Genomic DNA, 17,542 nt, shown 5'->3' on the forward strand with positions numbered 1-17,542 from the left:
TTTGTAATGTGATATTTCATGTAAATTTAGACCATACCTTGGACATGAGCCGCTGGCAATGTTAAGTTTATTCAGGAGCTCAGATAAGAAAAAAATTCTGACATCCTTGCTAATCTGTAGTCGTTAACATGGAATTTCCAACATAAAGAGCATAAAAGCATCTAATTTGCTGTAGCAAATGAAAGGAAAACAAACTTTGCATTTCCCTTTCCTTTTTCAGAGTGTACTGTTACCCAAGTTTATGCAAACAAAATATTTTCAAAAGCCTTCTCGGTCATCTATCTTTTTGAAGATAGATACTTCAAACTCTTACATCAGACTGCAAAATGTAATTAATTTAGAACATAAAATCAAAACTACTCTTGTTCTCAAGCACTGTCTAACGGTACCTGTATCACAAAATGGGGAACTTAACACAGGGAGACTACAAATATCAATTGGAAATGAAGGTTTTAATGCAGTAGGGAAGGTAGTAAACAGTATTTCCATTTTAGCTATGTTTCCAAGAAAATACCCATCTTCATTTGATTCATCATTTTGTATGGCTAGGATGTTGGACAATGAGCTGTGAGACCAAGCTTTGAATCCCCACTCAGCCTAACCATCCTTACAGGGTTCTTGTGAGGAAAAAAGGAGGAAGGAAGAACTATGATGTCCTTGGAGGAAAGGTGAAATACAAATGTTAACAATAAAGTAATGCACTTTGCAACTAGTTTTCTCTCCACATCTCAACTAAGTTTGCAGGCTGACTGATTATCACAATATTTTAATTACAGTGGTGCCCCGCAAGACGAATGCCTCGCAAGACGGAAAACCCGCTAGACGAAAGGGTTTTCCGTTTTTCAATGCGCTTCGCAAAACGAATTTCCTATGGGCTTGCTTCGCAAGACGAAAATGTCTTGCGAGTTCCTGCGGGTTTTTTTCCCTCCCCCCTTTTTCTAAGCCGCTTATCCGCTAAGCCAATAAGCCGCTAAAAGCCGCTAAAAGCCACTAATAGCGCTAATCCACTAATCCGTCAATGGGCTTGCTTCGCAAGACGAAAAAACCGCTAGACGAAGAGACTCTCAGAACATATTATTTTCGTCTTGCGAGGCACCACTGTAATTAGCAGTGCAATCCAGCACCGGTCTACTCTGAAAGATACCACACTGAGCTCAGTGGGATTTGTTGCCAGGCAAGTGCATATTGGAAGATCCCCAGATTTTTTAGAACTGTTTACTTAGAACAATGATGAGAAACCTGTGGCCCTCCAAATGTTGTTGGAATGCATAGAAGTTGATTAAGCATCTATGTTGTAGTAGATTAGTAAATTAGTCTCTAATATGGAAGTGTCTTTCATACGGGCAGTTGTTCCTCCAATAGCTGGAATTCAGTACCAACCCACCTTCCAAATTCCAGTTCTTCTTTGGTCAGTAAGGACTAGGTTGTTGTTTCCAGAACAACCTTATCACAACCTGAAGAACCTGAATCATGAGTTATGCTTAATCATAATCATAATAAAAAATAGCTGCTCTATGGGTCATCACTTTTCTAAAAGCTGGTAAAGCTATTGGTTTTGAGGGACTGAGAACTTTGTGAAATCTCTCTGTTGAGTTTTTATTTTATTTTACTTTCATCATTATAGTATTTTATCACTGTTGCACAGCTGTATAACACTTGGATTTTGACTTTATTGTGGAACTTTGGTTCAGGATAGGGTGAAATTCAAATAAAATAACAGTGGCAATAAAAACAAGTATCAGGAAGGCTATTTTTCAGATTGCAAGCTCCTTGGAGCAGGAACCTCTTATAATCTGTTAATTTCCATGATCACTAATGATGCCAAATAAATAAAATAAAAAAACCATGGCACTGTTGAAAGTGATTATTATGATCTTCCACCAGCCATAAAATATAGCACCCTACCTTACACATCTTTCCCTCCCAAAGGCCGTTGGGATGGTGAAGGATCTTCTACAGTGCTTGTCTAAGACATTTTGCTCCCTGAGGTGCAGGAAAAGATGGTGCCTCTTCGTATTTCACATACATAAACAGATTAGACTGACAGATGAACCTTAATTCAACACTGCTAATGGAGCAGTGTTCTCCTCCACATCTGAAGCATGTTTAGGGGGGCAATGTCAAGTCCTCCAGTAAAGAATAATGGCCAGGGAACTTCAAAGCAACATCAAGGTGGCTCCTACACCAGCATCTCTTGCTGAGGCAGCTGCCTCACTTTACCTAATACCAAGGTCAGCCCTGCTCTTCAGAAAAATATGGAGTATAGGGTACCAAGTACCAACTCCACAATCAAAACAGTTTTCTTAAATTCTGTGTACCTGTATTTCATTCCTATTTTTGTGAAATTTTGAATAAAATATATGCTTTGATACTTGGGGCTGAGGACTGGGAGAAGTGAAAAGGAAATTAGGTACCCATCCACCTAACATTGCCTTTCAAACCATAAAATAAAAAACACAGTGTAGCTTTGTTTGTTGCATAGCTCCACTACAATGCTTAAAAGACAAAAATAACAAAGGAGCTTAAATTTCTCACTCTTCCCCTCAATCAATATTTGAGGCAAGTTACATCTCTAGAGTCCTTAATGGCAGGAATTCCTGGAGCCAGCAAATGAGTAATGTTAAACCTATGATTAGATGATGAGGCCATCAAAACACACTAGACCCTAATGCTGCATTCCACTTTATCCTTGTGAAATGCAGTTAAAACAAAGAGAACGTAAGAAGGTACTGGGAGTTATTCTCTCGCTCAAGAATCTGCCTATGAACTGCTTGTTAGAGAACTCGGGGGACTAAAAGAATATTTTGCTATTTCCCATGAATTAAGGACTTAAACTTTAGGTAACAAATTTTCCAAGTTCTCTGCAGGAGACATTTTGAAGCTCAACCATTGGTGAGAAGTCCTGCTACGGATGTCTTTTCTTTACCACAAATCCACTCTGCTCACAACAACAACAACAAAAGGCTCAGTTGTTTCCTCATAGAATCCAAAGGAAAGTGCTACCAATCAACGAGCAAAGAGCAGGTAAGAGGGTGAAATACCTAAAACTAGGCGTAATTGGCATTAACTTTCAACTCTGAATATTGCTAAAACATTTGAATCATTCATAGGCACAGAACTGATGGAAAAGGAGACAGAGTTAAGACTATCTAAAAAATCAGAAGGAAGTATACAATTAATGTCAATTGATTATATTCACAAAAATAACTTTATACATGAATTTTGTACTTTGGAATACATGTACTGTTTAAAACTGATCATAGAAAGAGAGAGATTTAAGTAATATATGGGGGAGAAATGAATATGCTTATTGAATTAGTAGGAGATAAAAGGACAGTTTATCTTCCAGTACTTTAATGTTAAAATCCGTATTTATTGTCCAATTAGAACTAAAAACAAAATCTCACATCCCAATGTCTTTTTTGGATTTCCTTTTTTCCCCAGCCTCAGAAATATGCCTTGAAGTGTGCTAACCCCCTCCCCACCCTGTGGTTCCTGTGTTTCCTGGATTCTAGTCCATTTAAAAGATACCTAGTTATATTTCCCTGCATCCAGGATTCAGTAGCCTACTGTATCTCATATTATTTTATCAATGGCATTTCAAATATAGCACCAAACTCTAAATGTCTTGCAAAGTAGACTGCACAAGCAATACTTCCAAAGAGAAATATACTAGAACAAGCAAAATAAGCTGTCCATTTGCAAGATTTTTATTTAATGCTGAACCATCCATTAGTATTTAAGATTGGAGTTACCGGCCAATCCATTTATCCAGTTACTAATGCAATTTTAATTAAGCTTTATAATGAAATATTAGAATGTATTTTTAAAGCCATAGGTTTTATATCTGCGTGCTTCAGCGGGAGTGTGAATGCTTGTATAGGTACTGATGCAAGAAAAATAAGGGTCATCCTCTTCAAAAATGTTACGATGATAAACATTACACTGCATTTTGGTATGATGGCGCTGTCAACAGAACAAGTATTATATTGCTAAAGCCATGAATAATCTTACCTGTGAACAAAGAAGCATAACAAGCTCAACCACTGAGGTGCTAGACTTCATGCAAACGAGGCCTGTAACAAAGGTGAAAACAAAGGTTCAGTCTATAAATATAAATAATAAAACTTGTTTCCCCACCCCCTTCAATATGGAGCAATCTAGTAAATAATTCTTAGCAACAATCTAAATCAGTACTCATTTGTGACCCAATCATATTAATGCTTACTCAGAAGTAAGTGCTATTAAGTTCAAATGTGCTTACGCCTAAGGAAGTATGCATAGGATTACAGGCCTCTATTATTGTCTCCCACATATCCAGAGGACTAAAAACAGTTTATTGTTATGAGTATGTACCCTGTTTTGCAGTGCAATACATTTTAATTACATTTTTGTTGTCTAGATAAAAACACACTAGAAATAGTCTTATGTGGTATGAGAGAGAGAGAGAGAGAATATTCCTGGGTGCTGCAGGAGCCTCCCACCCCCCACCCAATGCTGATCCAGAGTGCACAGGAAGCAACTGAACTCCCACAGACCAACATTCTCATCCCACTCTCATTTTGCTTGTAGTGTCACACTTCAAGTTATTTCTAATGATCAGTTGTGTTGGTCTATCTAAAAGCTCCCAAATGGAAGCTTCTTTGGTGGCAAGATATTGGGCCCATGCCCCCTTGCAGATGAGATAAATATCTCATTTTAATTCTTACTGAGTAATCAGAGTATCTTGCCACGTCTAGCAAGTTTCAGCTTTCTAACTCACATAGGATTAGTGTATGTGGATTGGTATATAACAGGGATGGGGCTCTTCTGACCCATACATTGAAAGAGGATATCCAGGCCATGCCTATGTCATGCCCTTCACAGTCCTCCTTGAATGCTTTTGCCTGGCTGATATATTCTTGAACTGTGGTAGTGCCTCTCACTTGCCTGAATGCAGACGTAGGAGTGTGGGATGCTTTGGTGTGGCTAAAATGTAGCATACTATACTAAGGGGAGAGGCTTATCAGTTGCTCCACCCATTTTTGCTAACACTTACTATTTCACCCCAATACATGGCTGACTTTGTGCTGATGTGTTGGCCTCTAGTAAGAGATAAATGATGCAGTCCAACTTTTGACTGTTAACGTGTTTTTAAAATGTACAATTTTTGGACTGTTTTAGTAAGCAGAGGCTCCAAATTTCAGCATTCTAGCTAATGAGTCCTGCTTTGTAGGAAAAACGTACAGTGCCATAGAATTTCCTGGATTAGACATCTTAAACATTTCAAGTTCTTAGCCATGTGCAGTATCTCCAAAATTTCATTATGTGAACAACAACAATATGAGTTTGTTAATTGTAACATGTCAAGCCCTTTTAATAGATGACAGAAATTAACATACACTGGTTAGGATATCTTCCCATCATTACATTCTCCATTCTCCATCCATAAATAAATAAAAAAATCCGTATTTATAGTAAACAGAAGGCCGCACAATATATTTCAAGTAGTCAGAGAGAATGAAGATCTATTTCTTAATGTAACTAGCCTGCATCAGATTGGCTTGGAAATAAGCTCAGCCATGCCCCGAAAAAGAAAATCAGGAAATGGCTCGGTTCATTTATGAGTCAATACAAATTTGACCTTCCCTCTTATTTGAAAGTCAGGGATCGCTTGAAAGCCTCCCAGAGTCCAGGCTATCTTATGACAGCCACACAAAGCATTTGACATAAATAGTCTGCACAGATGAAAACTGCTGGTGATGGGGAAAAGCATCCACCCTGCTAGAGGACTCTTGGGGAAAGATGGTCCTTGGTGGGTGGCAAGTTCCTACCCGCAAGCACTTTTAACAGCTGTAGCTGTCAAAATTAGCCAAGGATTTTGGAGGCCTTTCCAGTCCTTGACTAATCCCAATGTTTTTGGTTTAGGTTCCCTATGGGGTTTCTCCTAACTGTGCAAAGATGTAATTCTAGGGCTTGAAGGCTGGTTGAGTACCGGGGTGGTAGGATGGGGCAATTATGCCAGAAGAAGAACTGTGGGGTGTTTGCACTGATTGCCTCTTTTCTGATGAGAACGTTGTTGTTGTTTAGTCGTTTAGTCGTGTCCGACTCTTCGTGACCCCATGGACCAGAGCATGCCAGGCACTTCTGTCTTCCACTGCCTCCCGCAGTTTGGTCAGACTCATGTTTGTAGCTTGGAGAACACTGTCCAGCCATCTCGTCCTCTGTCGTCCCCTTCTCCTTGTGCCCTCCATCTTTCCCAACATCTTTCCCAACATCAGGGTCTTTTCCAGGGAGTCTTCTCTTCTCATGAGGTGACCAAAGTATTGGAGCCTCAGCTTCACGATCTGTCCTTCCAGTGAGCACTCAGGGCTAATTTCCTTAAGAATGGATGTGTTCGATCTAAAGCTCATGTCTAAACGCGTGCCAAGGCAGCTACGCAAAAGCTCTAAATTCATCTTTTTTATTTAAATGTATTTATAAAATGCTTAATATTTTTAAATTTTCTAAATAGTGTACAGGAGTGTGTGTGTGTGTGTGTGTGTGTGTGTGTGTGAATATCTAATAAAGCAGAGCTTAAAAAACCCTTTCAAATACAAGTGCTATAGGTCTCCTTATAGGAAAAGGCTAGGTGGAAAGTAATGTTCACTTTGCTTCATACAAGCCCTATATGAATGAGCTTAAAAGCTAAACTAACAACGATAGGATGACAAACGTGTATTTTTTTGAAAATGAATTATGTTCCTTTAGTAAAAATCATTGCTTGTAGCTCTAGGTTCAATAGGTATGGTGAAGAAGCAAATTGATTTAAAAAGGCGTGGATGAAGAGCCACTGAAGATAAAACTGTTTCTACAAAATAATACGTATATTTATTGCAGGTAATGGATAAATGTGCTTTTGTGCCCATTTTGCTAACAACCCCATCTTATTGTACAGCAAGACAGGACAAGCTGTAGGAAGCTGCTAGCATTCTACTCTATCAGATTTACAAGCAGACAGTTAATTAATAAAATAAGAAGTAGATGTAAAAATCTCATTTAAAGAGACAATTGCTGTAATTGATCAGCTTTTCTCATGCTCAAGAGCTGGAGGATCAAAAAGATTAATGGGACACTTATCACCTGCAAACCACATCAACTATTAGACATCTGACAAAAAGAGCTAAGCAGAAGGCATTACAGTCAAAGCACCCACAATTAGCATGATCTACTATACTGCAAGGCCCAAATTTAGGTAGGTAGCCGTGTTGGTCTGACGCAGACAAAATAAATAAAAAAATTAAAAAAATTGTCCAGTAGCACCTTAGAGACCAACTAAGTTTGTTCTGGGTATAAGCTTTCGTGTGCATGGCACTTCCTATTCCAGTCTGAACTCTTCTCCTTACTTCTGCCCATGTTTCTGCCAAGCAAGGAAGAGAAAAGCCCAAACTCTCCCCACCATCAACTGCCTAGTGGGAAGGACCTTGCCTTGATTACTTTTAAATATTTTAATATATTTTTTTTAATTTTAAAATAGGTAATTTAAGTGTTCCTTATAGATCACTTGGGAAGGATCTGTATCCTCAAAAATGAGATACAAACTAACAGTAATACATAAATAAAATTACCTGCTAATGGCACAATGACCTGTAATAACTCTGAACTGCGGGGGGGGGGGGATGCTGCTTTCCAATACTGCTTTTTTATGCAAGGTGGCATCTGAAGAGCTTTCTGTTACCAAAGTGCTCAGCCCCTTGGCTCCAGAAGTTTTGCCCTACCGGCTCTGGCCTTTGCAAAAGCACAAAGGAAGCAAACCTTGACACAGATTGGCTACCCTCCCTAACGTGAGATAAATTCACTATTGACTCAGAGGAGCCGAGAGTGCTGGATATTGTTGAAAAACGCCCTGGGGTGCCCCTGCAGCCCTCGAACTCCGAGCATCCTCCGGTATGCACAGCTCTGAAAAAGGCATTTCCTTTCTTCTCCAGTGCGCTTCAGCGACATATATCAAATGATATATGCACACTAATCTTCTAGCATAACACAGCAAGAAGCATGAGACATCGTAGAGCTAATCTACGTGTTGATTTACACACTATGTACAGACAAAGGATTCATGGCATCCTTTCCAGCTCCGAGAGAAGAACAGACAGAAGTAAAAGCAAAAGTACAGTACAATAGCTAATGCAGAAGAGATAAGACCGTCTTCCGTTCCCACACTCTTCCCAGACAGGCATGTGATTTACACCAATCTCTTCTGCAGCATTGGAGGCGTGAAATACTAACAGATATATGGTAATGCCTAACTATATCTGATCTATTCGCCAACTGCCAACATGAGCATACACTTCTATCTGGTCATTAATTACCCTGGCAAGATACATGTGTCCTTTCCAGTTGGGAGTGTCCCAAAGGTAACCTTATCAACAGCTATTTGAAGATCCTCCACCTTTGCAGAACAAGAAACTCCACAGGTATCCAACCACAGGAGTCAACTCCTAGGGGCTGAGGTCCCTTGCCCCCCTCAATAAAATATATGAGAGGGCCAGCCCTCCCCCCAGTTGATGGACACTGCCATTCAAATGGTATGTGTGTACCATGACTGGTAGTCAGTTTTTGGGCGGGACTTACCTGGGCCTCCCCAATATTTTATTCAAGTTGGCACCCCTGTACCCACCCATGTTGTGCTTGACATTCAAGTCCAAATGTGGAATAGATTTAAGGAACCTTGCCTTTATTAGCTCCTGAATCTCATATTGCCTGATCATTCTCTTACCTCTAAGTGCTTAACATACTATCTTTTTTCTTTAAAATATCCTTTCCTTTCCCTAGCCCCAGCCTCAGTCTATTTGTCTCAGGTAAACCATCCCTTCAGGAAACAAGTCTTATTTGCTTGTTCTCAATATACCATGTAGTGCAGCCCACTGTACTGAGTCACCTAGAAATTCAGGTCACTGCTTGACCTCCTTGGCACTTTCAGGGCCAACTGCTCCAATCTCAGCTAGTTTACATCATTGCCTCTTATGCTCCACTCTCCTGCCTCTCCTCCATGCTAGTCAAGAACACTGAGGAGATACAAGCGTTATGTTCTTCCTTGAGGTAATCTTGTTTTAGAAATATATCAGGCTTTTGTTTATGGGATGCGACCTTTTAAATCATAATGGCTTAGAGTCAGGTTTATTTGAAAGATTGCCTACTCCGACATTCAAACCTTGAGATCGTCCAAGAGAGTCCATTCCACTGTTGAACAGCTCTTATAGTCAGAAAGTTCTTCCTGATATTTAGTCAGAATCGCCTTTCTTGTAACTTGAAGTCATTGGCTCAGGTCCTACCCCCAGGAGCAGGAGAAAACAAGCTTGCTCCATCTTCCATGTTACAGTTCCTTAGATATTTGAAGATGGCTATCCTAGCTCCTCTCTGTCTCCTATTTTCCATGCTAAACCCCTCAACCATTCCTCATAAGACTTGTTTTCCAGACCTTTCATCACCTTGGTTACCCTCCTCTGCACACATTCAAGCTTGGGTGATATACACATATAGTTTCATAATGAATCTTTATCTAGGATAATTTCACCCCATGAAATTCCCAGAGTTTGTCTCAGCAATGTCTCCTTCATGACCTACATCTAACCCTGTTCAGATAGTACTGAATAATTGATACCTCATAACAAGAAGGATAACATGACATGTATTTCAGAGACAGATGGGCACAGACTGCTACTATCCAAAACACAGAACATTTAGAAGTATTTAGGTCAGGATTTCTTTTAAATGGCATTTCAAGAGCTTAGATCTTTCTTTGAACATCATGGCATAATAACTGTCTTTTGGTTTTCTGTGTCACACAGATATCATCTACTCCAATACAAGTTCCTGAGCAGTGTCCAGTTAGATGAATCAATGAAGCTAAAAATTAGGGATGAATGAATATACTCCGTTCATGTAAGACCCATTTGAGTTCAATGCAGTTTGGGTTCCATTGGAGTTTACAATTGCAGACCAAGTCCACCTCTCAGCCAATCCCACTAGCCTGCCTCCTTACTTACAACTAGTCTTAAGATGTGGTATTGGCTGGCATCTTCCTCCTCCTTAGTCTCAACGTTGCTTTTGTAGAACTCGAAAGAGGATAGGGACTAAACTAGAATAAGTGGCTCTGCCTATTATTGAACCCAGCTCCACATACTGTTGGGCTCTATGCCTTCTGCCCTACCTGCCCCAATGGGTACCAGCCACCCTACTGTAGAGAGAACAGAATGTGTTCCAATTAATCACCAGTAAGGGGGTTCTTCTGATGATTCCCCCCAAGAATGTCTGACCTTATAAATTTCCTGGTACAGTGGTACCTCTGGTTAAGTACTTAATTCGTTCTGGATGTCCGTTCTTAACCTGAAACTCTTCTTAACCTGAGGTGCCACTTTAGCTAATGGGGCTTCCCGCTGTGCCGTCGGAGCACGATTCCTGTTCTCATCCTGAAGCAAAGTTCTTAACCCAAGGTACTACTTCCGGGTTAACGGAGTCTGTAACCTGAAGCATTTGTAACCTGAAATGTTTGTAACCCGAGGTACCACTGTATTAGTTTGAGACCACAATTTCTTGCTATGATGGACACTACCTTACAAACAAGATATTAAAGTTCAAAGTAACCTGCTGATTTAAAATACAAAGATACAAATTATAAGACATAAATAAAAAGACACATTATCTTTCAGATTTTAGATATGTCTGTTTATTCAAGTATCAGATGCAACTGCACTACAACGGATTGTTGAGATCTGTTACTATGCACTGCAGATAAAGATTTTCCTGTCTCTAACTGGGCATGGGACAATGCTTGAAGCAGATTGTGCTGCGACCAAAATGACCCCCCCCCCCAAATCCTGTGGTAACAGCTGCTGCTTAGTTCCTCCTGTGTAGCGCTTCTTCCTCCCGCCCCAACCTCTCTTGTCAAACAGTATCTTCTGCCAAATAGCATGGAAATTGTCAAGACCCTGAGCACTGCCTCCTCTGGAAGGCAAGCATGTTAATGCCTATTGTGAGCATCTCTTTAACCTTTCACCATTCACATTCAATCATTCCCTGAACCTGACTGCAGGAATACTTATGTAACGCGGCACCTCTTCAGGTATATTTAACTAAACAAGATTTTTTTTGTATAGGAAACATTCAGTATTCTAGAGAGTACAGAGGCTGGGAAGCCACATTCAGGTATGCCATTTCAGCACACATCTCTTATGTCAGCATCAAGTAACACAATGAAAAGCCCTGCAGAGCATATGCATCAAATTCCATTGAGCTATAGAGAATACACACAGTAAGCAGAATCCACGTTGTTTCTGCTTATGACAGAACTAGTACTGTATGCAATTGAAAAAATATATCCCTGCTGTGAAATTTATAATAAAATTTAATTTATGGATTTCTTTTACATTATCAGCTACTGCTGCGAGTGCTCGAGAAGGCCTATTTCAATATATTTCTATATAAAAGTTAACTGAGATAATTAGCAAAGATGAGCAGATACTCAGTTACTTCATTAACTGCCTGATGGCAATTCTCAAGTCTAACTGGCTTTTTTTTCCAGTCCCTGTGAAAAAGGAGAGAATGGGTGGTAAAATGTGTAAAGTGATGGATGGGGGAGGAATCAAAATTTCACATATACAAGTATAGGATCTGAACTGGTGGTGATTGACTGTCATGGACCGTTTGGGTGCAGAGGAATGGTGGCTACAGGTAGTGGTTAGTGAGAGGAGAGTTTAACCACGATCCCAGTTGGGACAACACACAAAGTTGAACCTTGGCCTAGCTTCCAAGGACAGGGTAGAACAATGCAGCTGCAATCTCCTCTTTGGGAACCAACAAGTTTGCACTAAGCCACAGTTTGGCTTAGTGTTACATGTGAAGATGGCCAATGCATCGACACCAGATAGCATATATGAATTATGTTGGAACTGAAAAATTGGTCGAGATGTCATAATTGCAAGCTCTACTTCTTTAAAAGAATTAACAATAATGATAAAGTATTACCTTCTATTAGAAGCTCTTGTCCGTGACTGCCCAGCAGAGTACGAGACAGGAAAGGGGCAAAATCCACAAAGATTTCTCGAAGGAGTGGGGCCACTTTTTCCAAAGCTCTCTCAAGCTTTGCAGTGATGCTGTTGAAAACAAAGTACATTGTGTCTAGAAATACAAGCAACGCAAGATTATCACACAACTTATTGATGCTTCCCAAAATTTGAGGAATGTACATATCCACAGTTAAAATCAATGGGTCTACACTAAGTATTACTTAACTAAGTATTACCCACAGTAATTAAAATAATTTAAGCTAATACAGCAACACAGGTATCACCAAAGTGACAAAACCTCCTGCATCTTAATATGTTATATATACTAAATAAATCAGAATTTATCATTTTCTGTTTTCCTCAAAAGAGATAATATATGGATAAATTAAAAGATGTCTGCCCTTCATACTGATGCATTTATACCATATAAGCAATTTAAAGTTTAATCCATTTTGTGTGTGAGTGCTAAACTTTATTTGGGAAAACACTCTACCTTAGTCATGATTTCTTTGAAATTAGTCCTCCCAAGTTCAGTTGCACCCATTTCATGTTAAATCGTACTCGGGATTGCAGCCTTGATTTTCTTAAGGCCACTTGACTAAATGCTGGGCTTTTCTTTAGCAGTTAAGTTGGCTATTAGTGTGCAGTTAAGTTGGCTATTTATGCTAAAGTAAAGCAGTACCAGATTGGGAAAGTGCATGTAGACCATCCCCAGCAGAGGTATTTTTGTTTTAGCAGCCAAAAGACCCCAAAACCTAGCCATGGCCAGCCTTTTGCATCTTGTGCCAGACACAAACATATCAGACATTGACCATTTCAACTTGTCAATCAGGTTTCTTTTTAAACATCAACACCACCACCTCAGGCAGTGCTATTTTTAAAGAAGAGTTTGCGATGGTTTATTAACTTGTTCAAATGTTTAAATCCCACAGTTTCTAACGTACAAATTAACTTAATTTTGCATTCTTTACAAGTGACATGACAAAGCTATTACAACTGCCCCATTCAAATAACCTTTCAAACATTGGGTCATCAATTATTGCTTTATTTATGCAGTGTATACATTGTATGTCCAGTTCCTAGTCTCATTTTCTAGTCTGATGTCCTTGCAAATCACAGCCAAAAAGTACTTTATTATCGTAAGACATATGAACTTAGGAAGGAATGTAGAAAGTGCCTTATACCAAATCAGACCATTGGTCCATCTACCTCAGTTCTGTCTACACTGAAAGGCAGTAGCTCTCTGGGATTTTGGGCAGGGGTCATTTCCAGCCTTATATGGATATACCAGGGTTTGACCCTGGAAACACCTGCATACAAAGGAGATGCTCTTCTTCTGAGCTACAGGCCTTCCCCATACTGTATTGTCTCTACCTACTCGATTGCTATGAATTGTACAAATATTACCAAAGGCTAAAGAGGGAGAAGCAAAGAGTAGTTAAGGAAAACACCATTTCATTAATTTTAAAGTTTATTTCCTCTTTTCCATGTGTTCTAGGCAGATTACAAATATATATAGTGTAACAAAATGAATACAATCATTCATAAGGTTAATAAAACATGGCATGAACTGCTTCTTTAAATAGATAATGTTAACCAACTTGGACATGGACATATTTGGGCTTCTTTTCATTATGTTGTTTGTTTAAATAATTAATAAATGGAAATAATTTATTAATAATGGCAAAATAGCCACTGCTAGGTACATCCTGTATGCTTTTAACCCAATAAAAAGGAAAGCAACTTTAAATTACCACTACCTTTTAACAGTGGTGCAGAGAGGGCTGAACTTTGTGGCTGAAGGTGAGGCCCCAAATGCCTGGCTAGAGAGCAACTGATGAGGAGACAATGATGGCAAACAGACCCAGTGTCAACATGAGCATCTAAAGGGGTCCCAATAACACTGTTAAGTTGAGAGTCTAAAGTTAACTAGTTGCACCACTTCCCATAAGCTATCTACTATAAATTCAAAGTCATTTGACGTGTTTTTATGATGTAGCAGGTCACAGAAACTATGTATGCTTAGGACAGCTAAAGCAGAACTACAGATGATGTACATTTGTAGTTGGAGCTGACGGGCTCTCTGGTCATCTTTGCAGAACCACAAGTTTGCAAAACCACCCAGGACTGGTCTAGACAGTTAAAAAACTGTATAAGGTTGTTCTGTTAATATCTGAACTGTCCTGGATCCCCAGTGGCCAAGATTTCACATGCTTTTTGGGGGGACTGGAAATTTATTTTTACCTTGAATATAGGAGCTCATCACAACTGGATAGTTTTTGGTGCATTTGTGAAACCCTAACATAAAAACAAAATAAAACAACTATTGCATATTTAAGAATCAGAAATAGATGTGAGAGCATTGTATCTACCAAAGGCCAGACTGCATTCCACCCAGGGAGGGGGGCGTGTAATCCATGTGGGAACCACAGTAGATGGTTCAGGAAGACTGGTTTGGGACGCAAAGCTATCAAGATGTTATCAGGAACTGCTGACCATTACCCCATGTGGTGAGCCATGTAACTGCAGTCTCTCCAGGTTTGAGGCCTTGTAAAAATAAGCCCAAAACTTGTATGTCCCATAGCCTCTGTTAGTAGGCAGCTCTAGTAGTAGAACATAGGACTAAACTCAGTTCTGAGCCAGGTCCCAGTGCAGTTGAGAATTCAAATGAGAAGAGCAATCCACACCATAGTCTATCTATATTATATTATTATTATTATTATTATTATTATTATTATTATTATCATCATCATTATACTGCCCTATACCCATAGATCTCAGGGCAGATCTACATATAGCAGGAGACAGGTTCCATTACAGTCATACCTCGGGATGAATACGCTTCAGGTTGAGCATTTTTGGGTTGCACTCCATGGCGACCCAGAAGTAACGGAACGCGTTACTTCCGGGTTTCGCCACTCGCGCAGACACTCAAAATGACGTCACGTGCATGCGCGGAAGCAGCAAAACGCGACCTGTGCAGTCGCGTGTTACATTCGCTTCAGGATGCGAACAGGGCTCTGGAATGGATCCCGTTCTCATCCAGAGGTACCACTGTACTGCAATGCCATACCAGAAAGAGCATATTAATATGAGCACAGTCTCTTAAATATAAGCATTATCTATTTTTTATTATTATTATCCTACAGGACTCAGCTATTCCACTGCTTAGCAACAGTCATCCTTACAAGAACAATCTTTAAAACGGCTAAAGCACTGCTGGATTATAATGAGCCTGCAACTCTGTTTTATAGCCCTCCTAGAAAAGAGCATTATGAAGCAAATTGTGCAAAAACAATTTTCAGAAATTTCTGAGAGATAAGCCAGCCCCACTGCTTCTGCCTTTCAGACTTTTTAGTAAATCAGTGAAGTCAGGGCTGTGATTAACATGGGAGTTGTTTTGGCACCAGGTTATTGGAATCCATGGGATCCTAAGACCTGCTGTTTCCCCCTACCATTTCCTGTACTTTTCTTTCCTGTTTCTGCCTCTTTTTCAAGGCCTTGTAATCTCCACAGTTCTAAAGACCTACATTTTGTAACTTCATAATGTGAAAACTTTGCAAAGAGGCTATGCAGGCGCTTACGTCCAGGCTCTCACGAAGAATTCAATGTATAGTAAACTTACAATAAAATGGCATACATGTCTATTGAGAAGCAAATCTCTTTGTATACAATGGGGCTTACTCCATGCAAGGTGGGTACAAGATTTCAGCCTTGGCTTTTTTGTGAGTTTAGGATGGAAAGGTTCATAGTGAAGGGGTCAGTACTGCTGCAAATAAAACATAACTTATAAGCAGCCTACTATGTTCAAAGTCAATTTATAAAGGAGGGGTTTAAAATCAAATCATACTTTTAACACAATTAAATTATTATTTAACAGAATTAAATTTATTCTATTACATTTTTAAATCCTGTTAGCTATTCACAATGGTTTTGCCATTAGGAAAATGGAAGCAGGTTTTATTTATTTTTTACTGTGCAATTAGGGAAAACACAGAATGTATGTTTTTCCTAAACATATTGCCTGTAAAGGTAAACCTGTAAAACTTTTAAAAAAATTAAATGGAGGCCCAGCTCCAGTGGCTACAGGCCTAAGCTAACTCCTCTTAGGAATCAATCCAACCTGAGAATAAGCTCAACTGAACACAAGTGGGGTTTACACACAACAATCAAGCCAGATTGAAGCCTTGGAGCTATACTAATCTGAAGGGGTGAGGTCCCAGAGAAAAATATTTTGCTTTATAGTACAAAGATATATTACTCTGGTTAAAGAAACAAACATTTGATGTGAGTTCCCTTTCGCATCCATTATAGACCTCCTTCAGTCTCTTAACAATCAGGTGGAGAAGCGTAGGCTGAGAGTTGGTGACTGGGTCAAGGCAGGAAATGAGCAAAATAAGGATGAAAAAAGTGAATTTAAAATGTGGAACTGCAGGTGCTCAGAGTATTTTATTTTTGTTTATCAAGGTTGATAAATGTTTTGCAGATGTTTTGCTGAGTTGCGAAACTACACACACATGGAGTATTTTTGGTAGTCACAAGACATATTTTGTGGTACTTTATTTTAAGCATTCATTTTAGGGGGAAGCATTCATGTTTTGGGAAATAAACTAGGGGCCCCTAACCACCTTGGACCTAGAGTATATTTTCTCCAACATAGTTCTACTGAGCATTTATTCTGATACAGCTATCAAACCTATCCTAAAGTTACCCCCGACCCACCCAATAATGCTCACTCAGTTGTTATAAATACACATGGAAAGATATACATGGAATCAGGGCCACCCCACCAATTAGCCTCGGAGAGGTAGTCGCCTCATGGCGTAGGCTGGAGACAGATCTACCCCCAGGAGCACACTGCTCGCTGCTTCAGCAGCAGAGGAGGCAGAGGGGATGGTGGTGGAGGAAGAGGTGGGGGCGGCCCCATTTTCTGTTTTGCTTCAAGTGGCAAAATGTCCTAAGCCAGCCCTTCATGGGATATCCAACTGAGTAAAGAGATATAGAGCTTGTATTCTTTGTGATTATTGGAATTTCCCCTTGGGAACAAATTAAAAGCATATATATAAAACTGGCCATTACTGGAATTTTATCTTTCCGAAGAAGCGTTTTGTTTTCATTGTAACGTGCTCACAAAAGCAATGTCATTTTTACCAGAAGTGTCACAAAACAATGCAGAAGGGGGAAGATAAAGAATTATGCTGATTGCTGATTGTTTTTTTTCTTGGTTTGTGTGTCAATCTAAAAAATGGCATTAACAAAAATAAATAAATATGAGAATTACGTACAACTTATCACGTAGGGAAGAGGGTTTTAAGCCCATGCAACATATATCTCTGGAGACATAGAAAAGGGGTTTAGCAATTGAGAGTTATAAATTGATTATTTTGCTATGTAAACTAAATGCAACTGTGCAGTATAGAGGCCATAGGAAGAGGAAAATCTTTTAAAAAATAAGGTTGTCTTAATATATACTTATGGAAAACCATGTTTTATGTAAAATCCAATGATATTTTGAATGG

General features: G+C 39.4%; 1 protein-coding gene across 3 annotated transcripts in view; it reads right to left on the reverse strand.

The window, feature by feature from the left end:
• The window catches only part of NBEA (neurobeachin), a 366,730-nt gene that overhangs the window by 234,199 nt on the left and 114,989 nt on the right, over nt 1-17,542 (reverse strand). For 2 of the 3 annotated variants that reach the window (XM_081197851.1, XM_081197850.1), the window contains exons 33-34: nt 11,983-12,110; nt 4,015-4,076 (exon numbers count right to left, since the gene is read on the reverse strand). In XM_081197851.1, the coding sequence (XP_081053977.1) occupies nt 4,015-4,076; nt 11,983-12,110 (190 nt within the window). Of the gene's footprint in view, nt 1-4,014; nt 4,077-11,982; nt 12,111-14,267; nt 14,322-17,542 lie in introns of all 3 variants that reach the window. The other variant, XM_081197849.1, reaches the window with a different exon arrangement.

The sequence above is a fragment of the Podarcis bocagei genome (genome assembly GCF_964188305.1).
Source record: "Podarcis bocagei genome assembly, chromosome: 6".
NCBI lineage: Eukaryota > Metazoa > Chordata > Lepidosauria > Squamata > Lacertidae > Podarcis > Podarcis bocagei.